At 45.4% G+C, this 16,475-nt stretch overlaps 1 protein-coding gene across 1 annotated transcript in view; it reads left to right on the plus strand.

Moving 5' to 3' along the window:
• TSPOAP1 (TSPO associated protein 1) overlaps positions 1 to 16,134 on the plus strand; it is a 72,143-nt gene extending 56,009 nt beyond the window's left edge. Inside the window, exons 24-31 of the mRNA XM_075719626.1 lie at positions 109 to 260; positions 448 to 616; positions 2,703 to 2,774; positions 3,151 to 3,186; positions 4,237 to 4,340; positions 6,301 to 6,372; positions 7,487 to 7,615; positions 15,922 to 16,134. Coding sequence (XP_075575741.1) covers positions 109 to 260; positions 448 to 616; positions 2,703 to 2,774; positions 3,151 to 3,186; positions 4,237 to 4,340; positions 6,301 to 6,372; positions 7,487 to 7,615; positions 15,922 to 16,134 — 947 coding nt within the window. The remainder of the gene's footprint in view (positions 1 to 108; positions 261 to 447; positions 617 to 2,702; positions 2,775 to 3,150; positions 3,187 to 4,236; positions 4,341 to 6,300; positions 6,373 to 7,486; positions 7,616 to 15,921) is intronic.
• Positions 16,135 to 16,475: the final 341 nt, after the last annotated feature.

Raw genomic sequence — 16,475 nt, forward strand, 5'->3', positions numbered from 1 at the left:
CTATTGGAAATGGCAGGAGAGAGGCTAATAGACAGTATTTGAGCTGTGCAGGGCTATGGCAGGGGAATGGTGCTGACATTGTCTCTGGTGTGTCCCCTGTCTGCACAGGTCCTCCAAGGAGCACTGCTTCAGAAACCTCTGTTGAAGATGATGGCATTAGAATATTTGTGGCTCTCTTTGACTACGATCCTGTTTCTATGTCTCCTAACCCTGATGCAGCAGAAGAGGAGCTTCCATTTAAGGAGGGACAGATCCTGAAAGTAAGAGCACACCTTAGTGAACATCTCCTGCTCTGTATGGATCCATCTGATGTTCCAGGGACAGCATAAACCTTGGGAGGCAGAGCCTCCTTCATCTTGGGAGTTTCCTTAGCTTCCCTTTCTCCTTTCTCTGTTCATCTCAGTCCCTGTAGTATAAACAGTCTCTGGCCTGTCTTTTCGCTTGCAGGTATGTGGAGACAAGGACGCTGATGGCTTTTACAGGGGTGAATGTGCAGGAAGGGAGGGGTACATTCCCTGCAACATGGTATCAGAAGTCCAGGTGGAGAACAATGAAATCAAGAAGCAGCTCCTAAAGCAAGGGTTCCTGCCTGCCGACACACCAATGGAGAGCATAGGTACTGTATCTCCTTGATGTGTGTGCTGTGCTATTGTCAGCATGTTTCTTTGCTGAAATGTGGAAAGCTCAGTCATGCTATCAAGCTGTGTGGCCAGTGTAGCCCACCAAAACGATCCCCAGGATCTGAAGGCTTGTTTAGTGACTGTTGCGGTAGCAAGCAGGAAGGTCTCAATGGATGAGGGAGGCAGGTGTTCTGAGGTCTCAGTTCATACCTGACTCTACTGCAGCACAGTGCTGACCAAGGCTGCATTTGCAGCTGCTGGAGCTGCTCCTGTGCTTGAGGTGTTGTGTCTGTGAACTTAAGCATGGAGTGTGAGTGAGGCTGATCCTTGCTAGAGAAGGGGAAACAAAAAAGTTTGAAGAGGATCTGAAGGATGTGAACAAGAATTTTCACTTCTGTGTTCTCTCCTTTGTTTTGTGAGTCTGTAATTGAAGCCATAGGAGTGACCCTGCTCTTGGATGAGAGAATCTGTGACTTGGGAATGGAGGAAGATGGGGAGAGACTCATGGGGAAGAGGAAGGAAGGGTGTGAGACAGTAAGGTAGGCAGTCAGCAGTGTACAAGGAGCAGACCTGGTCCTTGGGCTCCTCCTTACGCCCTGAAGTAGTGGTTCAGTGCTTTATGCACTGCAGAGGCTTTCCTGTTTCTTCCCACTCGTGTACTCAGAGAAAGGAGAGGAACCTTCTGTGGGATGTACAGCCATCACAGCTCAGGCTGAGTTAGGCTGCAGTTCAGTGGCTGTGAGCTGCCTTGAGACTGCTGTCAACATATTGGTGTCCCACTGCCTGTCCCTTATCCCCCCCCATCTCTCATCCTGCTCCTTTCGGTGTACTCTTTGCTGCCAGTGGCACTTGTTTGACCTGCTCCACTTGTTAAAACAAGAGGAAATACTTGTTTTGGCTGGCCACTGTTTCCCCATGAGTTCAGCAGGGTAAAACAGCACAAGCATGGGTCTGATGGCAAAGGTAAGCCCTGACATTGACTGAGCTGAGGAAAAAAAGTAAAAAAAAAAAAAAAAAAAAAAAAAAAAAGATCAAACTTGTTTCCATTTCTCTGCAGTAACACCCAGTATCTAGCCCTAGAGGCTAAGGGGCTGATAGTACCCAGCTCATAAACAAGGGTCTTTGGAAGGTTGATCCTGAGGAGCACAGGGATGAAGGAGGCTGTTGCTTTTGCTGTGTGATTTTTGGTAGGTTTGTGTCCTTTGGCCTCTCTCATGTCTAGGGAGATGAGAGATTCTAGTAAGGCTTTTTTCACACTTGGGACATTCATAATGTGTCTTCCGCATGTATTCACTAGTGCCCAGAGATGGCTGGCTGCCTGAGGTGGCCTTTGCCCCTGCGTGGATATACAAGGCTCTCTGTCCTCTGCCCCGCTGTGTTCTCTTAGGAGAATAAAGGAAGTAAACAGCTCTAGGACTGCATGAAATGTAGTGGCTTTGAAAGTATTCAGGAGGGCAGTGGACACACCTTACACGTGTGTGCAGAGAATAAACCTTGTTCCCTTAGGCAGCCAGGCTGTATGTACTTCTGTTGTTTTCCTTCTGCCATAAACCCATATTACAGCCTCATAACTAAGAAAATGCCTTGGAGGTGTTGGTCTGGGAACTCCTTCTGCAGGCTCATCTGGGGGACTTGTCTAGTAGTGACCCTGCTTGGTGCAGAAGCTTTAGCTAGAGACCTCCCAAGGTCCTTTCCCACCTGAGTGAGTTGATAGGGTTCACTTCACCTGGCATTTTTCAGGTGTTAATGGTACAAGGTTTTATTTTATCCTTATGATGCAGCCTCTGAAAGATAAAATGCAGCAAAGCGGTGAAGTTTGTCTGATGTGTACTGTGGTATGGCTAATGGGCATAAATACAAGGTGGATTTCTGTGTGTATTTGGGATGTGGATCATGCCTCATCTGAGTCCACATATGAGAAATGGAGACTGGGGCTTTCCCCATAGAAATCATGGTGTTTGCTTCCCAGGGGAAGCATGTCATGCTACTCTGTTGCTTGTTCACTTTTCAAGATGCTTTTCACTTTCCATTCACTGTCTGTTTCTCTTGTCTATTTATTTGCTTTTTTTGATTTTTATTAAGGAAATGGCACATTTTCTCCACCTCCACGCCGCCAAACTGTCCCTCCTCCAAAACCCAGACGCTCCAAGAAAGGTCTGTGTCACTCACTGCTTCCTCTTTGATTTTTGCAATAGGATTACAGACTGCATTGAATTTTTACTACTTGCTTACAGGACCCTCAGATGTTTGTCTCTGTACGACTGCTAGGAAGTGGAAAGAGAGCCCATCCCTGTGCTGGTGTTAAGTTTTTAACAACAGTGATGTCTTTTATAGTTTTGGAGCTTGACCTCTGCTTCCTGTTACGTCCCTCAGTCATGACTACTGGCGTAGACTTTGAGTTGCATGAATGGTTTGATTCTGTTGTTTGCTGCCTTGGTCTTTGTTCTTTTTATTGTTGTTTGTCAGTTGTGTTGTGTGGTCATGGTGTGGAAAGACGAACTCTCACTGATGAGACATTTTCTTCCCTCAGCAGGGCTGGATAAACGGAAGTACAAGTCTCATCCAGGTGAGAATCGCTCACTCTTATTATGAAAAGAGGGTTGGTACATTTTCATGATCGCAATGCAGACACGTTTTGTGGTCAAGGGCCAATGCAAGACCCTGTAGTGTTCCTTCAGAGCACTGTAAGAAAATGGTCATTCTCAAGAAAGAGTAGTTTTAGTTCTTTTATTTAGTAGTGGGTGCAATGGTCGTTGTCTAAACAGGGGGTGTTTGAAGGTGGAGGGCATGTGTGGTTGTGCTTTGGAGGAGCAGGGAAATCTCTTACTCATCTGATGGCAGCAGTCCTTAAAATTGAAGGTCCCTTGAGGGGGTGCTCACTCTGCTTAGATGCACAGTCATCTGTTGATGTCCAGAGAGGCCCAGCCTGCAAACGCCTTGCTAGCCCATCCAGTGTTGTCCTGAAGCAGTGATTAAATCCATAAAATGAATGACTGGATGATGTGTGTTTTCTGTAACACCAGACTTTGCTTTTGTAGACTCAGAGCAGGTCTGTAAATGATGGGGCTGAGCAGGCAGGTGGTGGTTGTGAAAATGCAGCACGTTCCCTGGACGATGAGGCCTGCCCTTCACTTTGTGCTGAGCTCTGTGCTGCTGTGGCTGGGCTGCCAGTCAGTGCTGTCCAGGACTCTTGCTGTTCCCCTGGCACTTGGAGGATGAACTTTGTAGGTCGATAGCAGAGCATTGCTTGGAGGGAGGAGAAATGTCCATTCGAAACACTGTGAAGAGACTGCTGTTCTCTGTGTGTGTGTATGTATATATGCGTGTGCATAAATAGAAAACATAAAATAAAACATTCCTGTATATATAGACAGGACACCAGGATGCTGGAATGGGGAAATGACCCCAGTTCTGTGCTTTTGAGGTGATACAGGAGATCAGAAAACTGCTTTACGTGGGGCCTCTAAGATCTCTCTCCCATTCCATTTCCACTCAATTGCCCCCTAGTACTCTTTTTGCTCAGTCCATTCCAAGAACAGTGAAGATGTTGCTGTGATTTGAGAGTTTGTCTTAGAACTTCCAGCTCAGGATATTTTGCTTTATTTTTGTCCTGCAGGCCAGAAGCATCAGGACTTTGAAGCTGAACTGTTGACTCCTCGAAGTATGGTGGCCGTCTTTGACTATAACCCTAAGGAGAGCTCTCCAAATGCAGACATAGAGGTAACAACCACCTGCTCACTCCTCTTATAGGCTTCTTTTTCCTCTCTCTTTTTTCTTCTATTCCAAGACACTTAGCACTGTGGTCAAAACCAAGACAATTAGAGCTTGGCAATATAACTGCTAAAAGGGGTTGGCTGAAGTCATAAAATGTAAAGTTCACTGGTATGTTCTCTCATGCATTCACTGATAACAGTGTTTAGTTATCTCTGAAGAATATGAAGCAACATACCCCTAATGATTTTCAGTATGTGTCTCAGTGAAACTAAGTGAGCATCTCATGGCCTCGTAGCATCCTCTAGTGCTTAGACATGATTTAGCAGTTCTGGGGCAGGAGGAAGCAGCCCCTGCTGTTAGCAACTGATCCAGGGCATCCACCTGCTTAAGAGTTTGAATGGACTTCTGATACTTTAGGTGAGCATGTCTTGGAGCATACCTTTTGTGTTAACTACCTGTGTAGGTCTTTGTTCAAGCAAGAAGATTTAGTTCCAATTTCATGGACGGGTCTTCTTTTCAAGCATATAATCCAAACAGTATTTTTGTGGATAAGTGTTTCTGGTGGAAAGATTACAATGCAGAATCCTTTCTGCAAAAAACCTTTCTAAATTAGAACATGCTCTGTTCTCTGTTCCTCCATAGCAGTGTTAGTCGACTCGTAGCAAACATAAACATGGGGTTTGCATTCAGAGTCTTTCCATATATCCAGAAAGGAGTGTATGGCCAAGAGGTGGCACAGTTCAGGTAATGCTCCCCTCCTAAACTGAGTGTCTCATGAGCAAGACAGCCTGCTTCTGAGGACAGAGAGTTTTAGGGGTGGAGGATTATCTTGGGAGAGATACAGTGAGAGCATGTATCAGCCAGAATCTGTATAGGTATTCATACATCCAGACAAAGAACACTTTTGAGCCCTTGTCAACAAGATGACTGTATTCTTTTTCAGTGATTTGGTCTTCCTAGAACCTTCTCTGTGAACAGAGCTCAAATTATTGAAACAAGCTGGTGCAGTTCTGTTGCATTGTTGGAGATGCTCACCATTCACACTCCCAGAAAATTTGGTCACCTGTTTTGCTAGAAGGCTGCAGCTGCTGTTTGTGAACTTGCACCAAGACATAGTAGGATCAGCTGTGCTGTTCTGTGTGTCTGTGAGTGAAGTTCCCTACAAGTGTCTTTCTGCTAGAACAAAGTAATTCAGAGCCAACAGGAGGAACCTGCAGCCTCCAGAGATAAATTGAGTACTAGGGATATACTAAGGTAAATATATTAGAAGTAGGTCCCTTCCAGCTAACACTTCTGTGAAGTGCATATAAAGCCAGTGTGTCTTGAGTGGGACACAGCCTGTTTGGAGATGCCACCTTTTCTATCTTAGAGCAGCTTTTTTGCTGTAACTGGGCAATTTCTTCCATTAGAAGAGACTGCTTACACCTTTGTCTTCGGTCTTGTGTTCCATGGAGCGCATGCTGGTGTGGCTGACAGGACAGACAGATTTGATGGTGAAGGGTCATGTGTGTTGTGCGGTAATGTTCTGTTTCCAGGTCAAATCTTCCCATTTGTATGCATTCCTGCTAGTGACTAATCCCTGAGCGTTGCATACAGAACAGGCTCATCCAAGGGAGTGGGATTTAGTACTTATATTTAAAGAAATGAAAGATATTTCTGGTGCTTATTCAGCTTGTTCTCAACATACCTTTCCAGAACAGGTGGTAGGTACTATTTTGAAGCCTTATTAAAATTAGGTTAAAAAACAAGCTTTGCTCATCTTAATTTATGAAATGCTTCCTTAGTGCTGAATTCCACAGTTGCCCACTTCGGTTGCTCTCCTGCATCCTGGTTCTGCAAGTCTTAACACAGTGGCCACCCTTCCTCATGGCGAGATTGTGCAAGAAGCCCATGGTGACCTTGTGTTTCGGGTGAGAAATTCCAGGCAGTGCTTCTCTTGTGACCGTAGTTCTCTTGCTCTTTGCAGGCTGAACTGACTTTCAGTGCAGGGGACATTATCACTGTGTTTGGGTCCATGGATGATGATGGATTCTATTATGTAAGTACAGGGGTTGGGAAGATCCTGTGGCTACATCTGAAATAGTTGGAGTCCATCTAGTGGCAGGAGAGCAGGGAACAAAATATTCTGCTTTTGGAAAAAAAAAACCAAACCCATATCTGCTTAGTACAGGACAGATTGTTTCTGGCAGTCTATGCTCCTGTAAACCCAATATCCAAATGGTTCTCAGTCTATGTCTTGGCATAACTTGACTGCAGGTTTCCCAAAGCCTAGGATGCATATACATCAGCTGAATCAGCATATTTGTCACCAAGCATGCAGACACATGGTCTCATCCAGGGCAGGAGGCTAAAATGGTGACATAAGAATAAAAATGTATGGTGACCCCCATCCGGCCACACTTCAATGTATCAACTTCGGCAACCACTGGTATCTGTTTAATTTACTGTGCATATGTGGAGATTGTGCCTGCCAGCGAGCTGTGTGCTAGACACCATCCTTGGCCCTTGCATCATCCACCTTTTCCCACACAGAAAGCAGTGTGTCTTCATACATCAAAGTTGAGGTTCGGCTCCAGGTAAAGTCTGGAGGGTATCATTGTGAATCATTGTTTGACTTCTTTTATAGTGCTGGCCAAACAACATTGCTGGGTTCAGTTTTGTCTCACCCAACCACCTGCTCTTGAACTGGAGACAATTTTTTAGGAATACAGCCAAGCTTGGTTTGCAGCTCTGGACCATAATGAGCACAGAGACAATGCCTACAGCATTGTACTAGTAGTACCTCATTCTTCAAAAAAATAAATAAATGCCAGAGCAAATCAAAGACCTTTAGAAAGCCTGTGGCACAGTCATGTTCCAGTTGCATCTGGGATAGCAGTTTGTAGAATTGACCAGTTGCTGAAATACATTTGTCATGGTTTGCTGCCACCTTTTCTTCCTTTACTCTCCTCTGTGTTTTTGCACTCTGAATTGTTCCACAACTAAGCAGGAATGTGAGTCATGAAATTTGCTGAGGATCCTTCCAACATGAGTGTGTTCCCGGGCTTCTCTTAGACCATAGCCTAGCCATCTCTGCATGGGACTGCTCCTCTGTTTATTATTTCTCCATCAGCCAGGAAACCTGATGTGAGAAATGAATGTTTATCTTGCAGGGAGAGCTGAACCAACACAGAGGGCTTGTCCCATCTAACTTCTTGGAAGCTGTAACTTCGGATGGAGGCATGGTTGAGGAACTTCATTCAAAAGATAAAGAAGCTTTTCCGTTGAGTGCTGAGAGCCAGGTAAGATTGTGTGACTCTGCACAGTACAGACAACCAAACTGTGATGTGGCTGGAGACTGGGCATGGCATAGCATGCAGTATCTGATGGAATCATTTAAATTATTGCATGCAGCTCAGTTCATCCCATGGGAGATGCTCAAAAGTTTAGAGGGAAGTGCTAGGAGCTCTTCTTGAAGACTTACCTATAGTGCAAAAAGAGACACAAAGCAAAAGCATCCACTCAGGCCTCAGTCTTATTATGGTCAGGTGAGCAAGAGCATCCCAGGTCCAACAAGCAAATTCTTGAGATCCACAAAAGGGTTAGAATTTTCTGCAAATAAAGCAGTTCAGCCAGCTCCCCAGACACATGAAATTCCTCAGATATGCTTATATCCATGCCAAAGATTTCTGGAGTTATCGACACCCAAACACCAATGCTCTTCCACCCATCCTGAGTTAGATAGATCTTAATCCAGTCCATGGTGCTTTTGGATAAATTCAAAACACACTGGGGAGTTTCCCAAACAGATCTGTGGGATGGGTCCTAAGGCTTTGAGAGCAACCCACAGGTGCAGGGAATTCAATGGTTGAGCTATCTCCTTGCATATGTTGCTGATACTCTTGAAATAAATGCTTAAGCAGGAGGTTTGGGTCATCTGCCAGATTCAGTCAGTCCTCAGTGGGTGAGGTCAAAAGCGTGGTACCTTCCTGGTCATTCCTGGACCTCGTGTCCTGTGTAATTCTAGAGAATGGGAGGCAGGGAGGAATACAGCTTGGCCCCAGCTCACATGTACTCAACCTTCAGTTCTTCTTGGAAGTAACTTCTTGGGAGGTATTGGCACTTTCAGATGGTGCCAGACCCATAAGTGTCTAAGAGCAGGCCCAGATTGGCTTTGAGCCAGTCCTTGAGGAAGTATGTGTCCCTGAATCCTCTGTTGAACTCTCCACTGGTGCCACTCTAGCTTTCCTGCTCTCTGCAGCATCCCTTGTCCTATTTTTCATGCTCAGCTTCTCCTTTTCTCTGTACCCACCTCCCATCTCTATCTCCAAATGCTGCCTGATCTCCCTTAGGCTTCACCTGCAGTCCCATCTCTTGCTTCCAGGCATTTCAAGCTTTGTGGGTACAGTGTCTACACTACAGCCTCAGTGCCTTTTTACAAAGAGCAGGTGGCAGGCCTGACTGAGAAATAAGGTTTGTAGGTAGCTTGCTGGATCATCTTCTAAACTCGCAAGTTTTCTGGGTCCCTTGTGCTTACCTGTTTAGGGTACTCGGTCCCTTTCCTCCCAGCCCATAAGTGCTGGTCCATTCTGGGGAATCACAGGTTAATAAGCTGTTACTACCAGGGTTTAAGAACCCTGAGGTTACACAGGTCTAACTTTCCTGGGGAGAAACAAGCAGTCATTGAATTTCCTTCTTCAGTTTCCCTCTAAAAATTATTTACTCTTCTCAAATTACTCATCTGTTGGAATAGAGGGTGCTAAAGGAGACCTGAACCAGTAAAATTAAAACAGGTTGAATTCGTAGTGTAGCTTATTACAGATCTAACCCTTCTCTCTGGCATCAACCAGCAGCAACAAGGGCCTGTTTCAGATGCCAGGGGTCATTATCATAGAATCATAGAATAGTTTGGGTTGGAAGGGACCTTTAAAGGTCATCTCGTCCAAACCCCTGCAATGAGCAGGGACACCTTCAACTAGATCAGGTTGCTCAGAGCCCCTTCCCGCCTGACCTTGAATGTTTCCAAGGATGGGGCATTTACCACCTCTCTGGGCAACCATTATTCCAGCCCCAGCCTGGGTCCTCCCAGAAACCATGGGGAAATTCAGATAACCTTCAGGGCTCAGAGAGCTCATCTGCCACTTGCAGATGCGAAGGGTTTGGCTTAGCTAATGGTGTTTTATTAAAGGTGGGTAAGAGAGAGCAAGTTGGCTGATAAACAGGTGTCGTGGTTTAGCCCCAGCCAGCAACTAAGCACCATGCAGCCGCTCGCTCACTCCCCCTACCCCGATGGGATGGGGGAGAGAATCAGAGGAGTAAGAGTGAGAAACACTCCTGGGTTGAGATAAGAACAGTTTAATAATTGAAGTAAAGTAAAATAGTAATGATAATAATATAATAATGATAATAACAATAATAATATACAAAGCAAGTGATGCACAATGCAATTGCTCACCACCCGCCGACCGATACCCAGACAGTTCCCGAGCAGCGATTGCTGCTCCCTGGCCAACCCCCCCCCCAGTTTATATACTGAGCATAACATCATATGGTATGGAATAGCCCTTTGGTCAGTTTGGATCAACTGTTCTGGCTGTGCCCCCTCCCAGTTTCTTGAGCGCCTGGCAGAGCATGGGAAGCTGAAAAGTCCTTGACTAGCATAAGCAGTACTTAGCAACAACTAAAAACATCAGCGTGTTATCAACATTCTTCTCCTACTAAATCCAAAACACAGCACTATGCCTGCTACTGGGAAGAAAATTAACTCTATCCCAGCCAAAACCAGGACAACAGGATAACATATACAACAATCTGCCCTTACTTAAGTATTCCTGTTTGCATCCCTCTCTTCTGTTTTACTGGTGAGGAAACTGTGACAGCAGTTTGACCTGCCATGTCCCAGGCTTTGTCATGGACCTCACAGGGTAACAAGGTCCTGTCTGCTCTGCTGCTAAGCAGGGAGCACAAGCTGCTCCTGCTTGCTGTCCTGCAGCTTGCTGCTGCTCCACCTTCCTCTCCTCTTTCCACTGGTTCTGGGTTCAGCAATCGGTGTCTGGTTCCCCTGGACACAGCAGTTTGGCCCAGATATCCCTGCATGCTCAAGGCTGTAAGCTTTTTTCCCTAGGGGTCATGACACCTTTTTTTAGCAGAAATGCTTCTCAAACAGGTGAAAACAGCCCGTATAAAATAGATGTGTTTCAGGCTTGCTTGCCTGCCCTTCAGACCTTTCCATTTGTCTCCACTTTTCTCTGCCAGAGATCCAGCAGAGCTTCCCCTTGCCTTGGCTCTGACTTTGGGTCTGCAGAGCAGGAACCTGTTGTCATAGGTCAGGATCAATTTGGCAGTTTTGGCACTTGGCTGATCCATGAGCTGCTATTCTTTGTAGTCTGTGAAGCCTGGGGACTTGGAAAATTAATTTGTTGATGATTAAGCCAATTTTGTTTCAGTGGGAAACCACATTAACTATCTAGCCATGACTTTGTGTTGGCTGCTTCTGTGTAGTGACAGACTGCCTCCTGTCCTGCTGTTTCCCTGCTTCACCAGGATACCTGTCCTGGGTGATTCTGGCTTAGCACTCTATGTGCAGTCCTGCCTCCTGCTTGTGCTTTGCAATCCAGATCTACCTAAACAGATTCCAAATATGAAGGGCTCATTTGCACCCTTTTTAAAAGCATTACATATACCCTGCTTATAACCAAACTTGTATTAGTTAACTACATTTAAGTATGTTTAGTGATTATTGAGGCGAGATAGAACCTGACCCTGCTGAGTTTTTGGCTCTGTCACAGCAATCGCAGCATCGCTACCTACAGGCAGGACACTTGATGGGTGAGGCAGAGGAAGACCTCCTCGTGTAAAACATACATATTCTAAGGGCCATCCCTGAGCTGGAATGAACTCTCACAGTGATACAGCCATGCCTGGGGCTTTCCAAAGTCCAGTGACATATTCACTCCATAGAGTTAAGGAACTTGTTTGTTAAAGTGTGTCGTTGGCATATACAACACAAACAAAAGCACCGTTGCTGCTGTTTGGGATGAGGGAAGTGGGGTGTATGCAAAAAATCACCAAAGGCAAAAGATGCGTGGCAGCCCCTGGAGAAGTATTGTTTGAATCTTCTGAAAGACAGCATGGCAAAACAGACTCCCATCAAATTTACCAGTCCCAGCTTAAGACCTAACACATCAGGGAGCATGCATACACACTGTGGTATCACGGCAGAGCTTTGAACTTGTATTAAAGCTAGCTACAATCTTAACAGAAGCTTCTGCAGCATGATCATGAGTGATTTTTAAATCACTTGTAACTTCTTGGATTTGATGTTTTCACCCTGTCTGTTCTTGACACTTCCTTTCTCCCTGCTGCTGTGCCAAAGACCTGAGACAATTTACTTTCCAAATTGAACTGGGGAAGGTGTATAATTTTTAATTATTTCTGAGTAATCTTAAAATGCTGGCAACTGAAAAGGGTGAAGCAGTTTAACTTTCAAACTGACAACATTTGGGGATTAGATGAAGCAATAAAAAATACAACACAAAGAAGAGTATCCAAGAAGTTATGGTCACAAGCTAGGGCCCTGAAACACTCATGCTAACCAACTTAGAGCAGCTGCTTTAATTCTGCAGCTGTCAAATTAATATCTTTGCATCAGTAATATGCAGTTTCTGTCAAAGATTGATTGTAAAGCACCTTCAGAAAGTTTTTGATTCTAATTGATTTCATGTATTTATTTCTACCTGTATTATGCACCCATGACGGTTCTTTTCTTCAGAGAATGAGGAAGAGGAGAGTCCAGTGATAGATATGAATGATACATAGAGAGAGAGCAACCATGTAAGTTTGTGTGAGAAGACCTCTTCAATCTCCCACCCAGCCTAGCATATTAAAGGGTTCTGCACATGCAGTCTATTCCTTTTCTTGCTTGTAGTTTGACAGGCTGGTTCGGGGTTCTGCTAGCAAGTCCACCTTCAAATCGTCTGCTGGCAGACCTTTACCTGCCAGATTTCTGTATTAAAGACAAGCTGTGATCTGTTCAGCACATGAAGTGCAATTGTTTGGAACAATTATCTGGTGGTTTTGGGGACCGTGATGGGACTGTACTGGTTATTCAGGTTTAGAAAAAACCTGCTTTGTAATTCAACCTGGCCCTTCTACCACTGTTCGAAGACATCAACAGCCAAAGCTTCATTTAGCCTTTGCAAGATCCTGCTCAGGTTGAGCACACCCCATATTCAGCCTGTGGTTTTTTTCATCTTGATTTTACTCCTTCCTGAGTATAGTCCTGAAAAAACCCTGCACACCATCAACTTAAAGTAGTAACATTTAGTCCCTAAAACCAACCTTTTGTGGATAATTGTTCTGTCTGATAACACTTAAAGAAACAGGTTTGGGGCTGGGGGGATGAGACCCCTGGTTTTGGGGGTAGTGGGAGCATATCTGTGTTTTTCTTAGTGTCAAACATTGTTTTCCTGAAATTGTGCAAATTGGTAATAATCTGAGACAGCACTGAAAATGGCCCTTTGAAAACTAACATGACTCTTCTGTTTATCAACCCTAATAGCTTTTATCAGGATCTTGACAGAGCAATTTTTCCTTCATGTTTCTCTTAGAGAAGAAACCCTAATTTTAGTATCATTTGTCTCTTACCAAATGAATCTGTGAACTGGTTCTGTTGCTTTTCTGCCAGATAGAGACCTCTGAGAATATCTGCATGTACTTGTGTATGAGAGTGCCTGTGTGTGGAAATCTGCCTGGGCATCGTATACCACAGCTGGGAATCAGCAGGACTTTCAGCCACAAAGACAGGAAACTGCTAGTCACTTCCTTTCAACTGTTTGATACTTGATAATGACATTGATACTGCAGTATCCTTATCACAATAAATAATTGTGACATTTGTGAGTTGGTCTGGGTACCTGCCTCTCATTTTGCATGCAGTCTTTCATGCATAGCTCTACAGGAGAAATTGTATAAGGTTTGTTGGGTCCTAAAACTGTTCCACCTTTGTCAGAAAAATGGTTTCCAGTGGTGCATGGGTACCAAGCCTCTGCTGCCCTGGCTGCAGAGGGGCCTTTACATCGCTCCCACATCCTTTGGGACTGCTGAGCCAGACAGCCCAAGGCTTGAGCTTCATAGGGAAGATCACTTACTGCACGTTGGTGAAACCCTTTCTGATGTTAGCCCAATGCTTTTGTGCATTTTATCCAAGGATTCTTCGTTGCACAACACATAAATAGCTTCTGGAGCAGAAACCAGAGGTTCTTACTTTTGCACACAGCTAATCTGGTAGGCCACCAAGTTAGCCCTCATCTGGCTTGCTTTTTCTCCTTGCCTTCATAAATCTTGCATTAGTAGCTGAAAATGGTTCAGCCTGATTAATTCATATTTATTTCTAGACTTCTCAGACCTGACTAGCACTTGGGCCATCAACACCATGCGTTGCACCTTGCACGTGTGTGCTGCCAGGAGATAGAAGGATTGAAGTTGGTGCTGCAGCATTAGTTGGAGGAGTGGACCTTGCAGGCAGAGTGCAGCTTTCACAAGGGCCAGGCTGTGCCATCAAGCCCTCTGCAGCATGTCCTTGGCAGTAGCTAGGCTTTCAACATGGTGCTGCATATCTGGATAGTCACAGAGGTGCCTCTGAAAGTGTGTGGAACAAGATTTCCAGGTGAAAATAGAGTGTGAGTTCAGGAAAAATCAGCCACTATATCGTTTACTGTAATGAAGAGGGGTGAAGAGGACTTGCATCTCTGTCCCTTTATCCAGATACCTTTAGTTCAGGTAAGAGAGACTCTGACCACACTGTCACTTGGGACAGTTTAAAGTGATTGCTGCAAGACAGTAGTTGACTCTCAGCTTCCTGGGGTTGGGAGTGGTTGTATATTCACACCAAGACAGAGCTCTCTAAAAGTCCTGTACTCCTGTCTGCTCAGGACTGACTTGGTAGGTATTGCACGTACTAGGTCTGACTCTAGAGAAGAGGTTTCTGTTCATCTTGTACCAGAAGTGCTTTGTCCTGCAGCAGCATGAAGCAACTGGAATACAGCAGCATAACTTCAACCTGTGAGGGGAGAAGAGGTGTGGCTGTGCTATAGCTATGGCAGTAATGTTATGTCTGTGCATCTGCTTGATTCAGCAGCTTTCCCCAGGTGCAGTGTGGGACCAGGACCAAAGCACGTCCACTCCTGCCAGTGAACTGCAAGCAACTGCTGTCATTCTCACACATTTCCCGTTCAGGGCTAATCTAATGTCTTTGCTCTTCAGGAATGCTTCCACTCCAGGCAGACCATCCTGCTGCCAGTGTCACTAACTCATCTTCCTTATTGGAGCTGTGGCTGCTTACAGACCCTTAAGGGACATGTACTTGACTCTCCCTGACTTAGTGGGACACAAGCAAAGAGATGATGAGGGCATGATGTTTCAGTGTGCCAAGGAAGAGGGTTCTTCTTAGCACAGCTCCAGCCACTGTCATGTTGTGTTTTGGGTAATGCCAAGATAGGATGTACGGCTGGGAGCTTGGAAGATGCTGGTTTGTGAAAGCTGTGTGGAAGAGAAGACAGTGGGACAAGTGCTTTCCTAGGCCTCAGAAACCCAGAGCCTCTTCCCTTGTGAACTTTGCAGCTTCTTGGGAAAGCTTGTCCTGCCAGATCAGAAATGGTCACTGTCTGGACACCTAAACCCAGCGAGAGGAGATCATGGAAAGAAGGCTGTGGCTGGGAACTGAGCTGCCATTAGTATTTTGTGAAGAGGAAACTGAGCCCAGGACTTAGGGCACTTTCTGATTTCTAAAAGCCCTTTCCAAAAGGAGCAGCATATAGTGCATCATTTGGGACTGTGGATCCCAGTTAACACTCTCAAATGCTCAGGTGACTTAGGAACACGTCAGTTGCTGTGTGCCACTTGATCCAAGACTTCTCCATGCCTTGCTCCATCATGAACTTTTTCTCCATTATTGGTGCCACTGCAGAGCATGAGACTTTGCTTTCTGCCCCTCCTGCAACTAGATCTGATAGATGGTGAGCTGCCTTACAAGACTCCAGATTTCTCTTCTTACCATCACAGAGCATGGCTACAGTTGCAGAAGCCTCCCAACTTAGCCAGCCTCCTTGAACTTCTGAAGGTTTTGCATGGCCCTTGTTCTTACTAGGTTGTTTTTTTCTTAATGTCCTGCCTTCTGTCCCAGAGGGTGCTGGGAGCCCACCAAGCTCTTCCAGCCCAGGCAGCCAGCCAACAGGTGTATGTGGATGCATCAGTATCTATCCATCCGTGCTCTCAGGAGGTGCTTCACTTACAGCATCTTCAGGTGTGAAGCAGTATCTTTCACCAAGTCCCCAGTGGGGTTTTTCTGCTGTCCTATTCTTAGCCCAAAGTTGAGGAATTTCAGAATGTCTGAGCTCAGGCAGGGTCTGGGTAGTGGGTACAAAAAAGATTAAATCCACTGGAAACTTTCTAGCTGGATCTGCAACTGCATAGAGGAGCTGAGCCTTGCAGGGTGAGGGACAGACTGGCGGGGAGAAGGCAGGCTTTTCTGGCTGAGGTTTATGTTGGTGTGATGTCCATCTGCTCTAACTTTCGCTTTTTTCTTTTGTTTTCTCTTTTTCCCACTCAGTTAAATCCGGATGGGTCTGTTGATCAGAGCAACTCCTCACCAACTCCTGCTCTACCACCTTCCTGCTTTGTTATGGGCGAGCAGTGTCCAGAGCAGGCATCACTGGCCCTTCTCAAATGCAGTGATGTACCTGGTCAGAGTAAAAAGAAGAGAGGCTTCTTCTTCAAAGGAAAAAAGCTCTTCAAAAAACTTGGGTCCAGTAAGAAAAATTAACAAGGGATTTATTGTTCTGTAAAGATTGCCTGTGCAGTCCACAGAGGGACTGAAAATTCAGGAGGAGCCCTCTGCAATAAGCTGATTAGAGTATTTTCATAGGGAAAAAGTGTATGTTGAATAGAGAAAACTCTTCATTGGGTCCATGAGCTGTGGCCTCTGCTGAGAGCCCAGCTGTGGATGCCCACCCAGTGTGGGTGGTGGCTCTGAAAACAGTGTCATGACACTGGGGTGTGTGAGGCTTCAGCTCTAGGATACAGCTACCTCCACAGTAGCGTGTCCTGCTCCATGCAGCCCTCAATGCACCAGTTCCCTGTAAATATTTTAATTTAAAAATTATA

The sequence above is a fragment of the Pelecanus crispus genome, chromosome 12 (assembly GCF_030463565.1).
Source record: "Pelecanus crispus isolate bPelCri1 chromosome 12, bPelCri1.pri, whole genome shotgun sequence".
Lineage (NCBI taxonomy): Eukaryota > Metazoa > Chordata > Aves > Pelecaniformes > Pelecanidae > Pelecanus > Pelecanus crispus.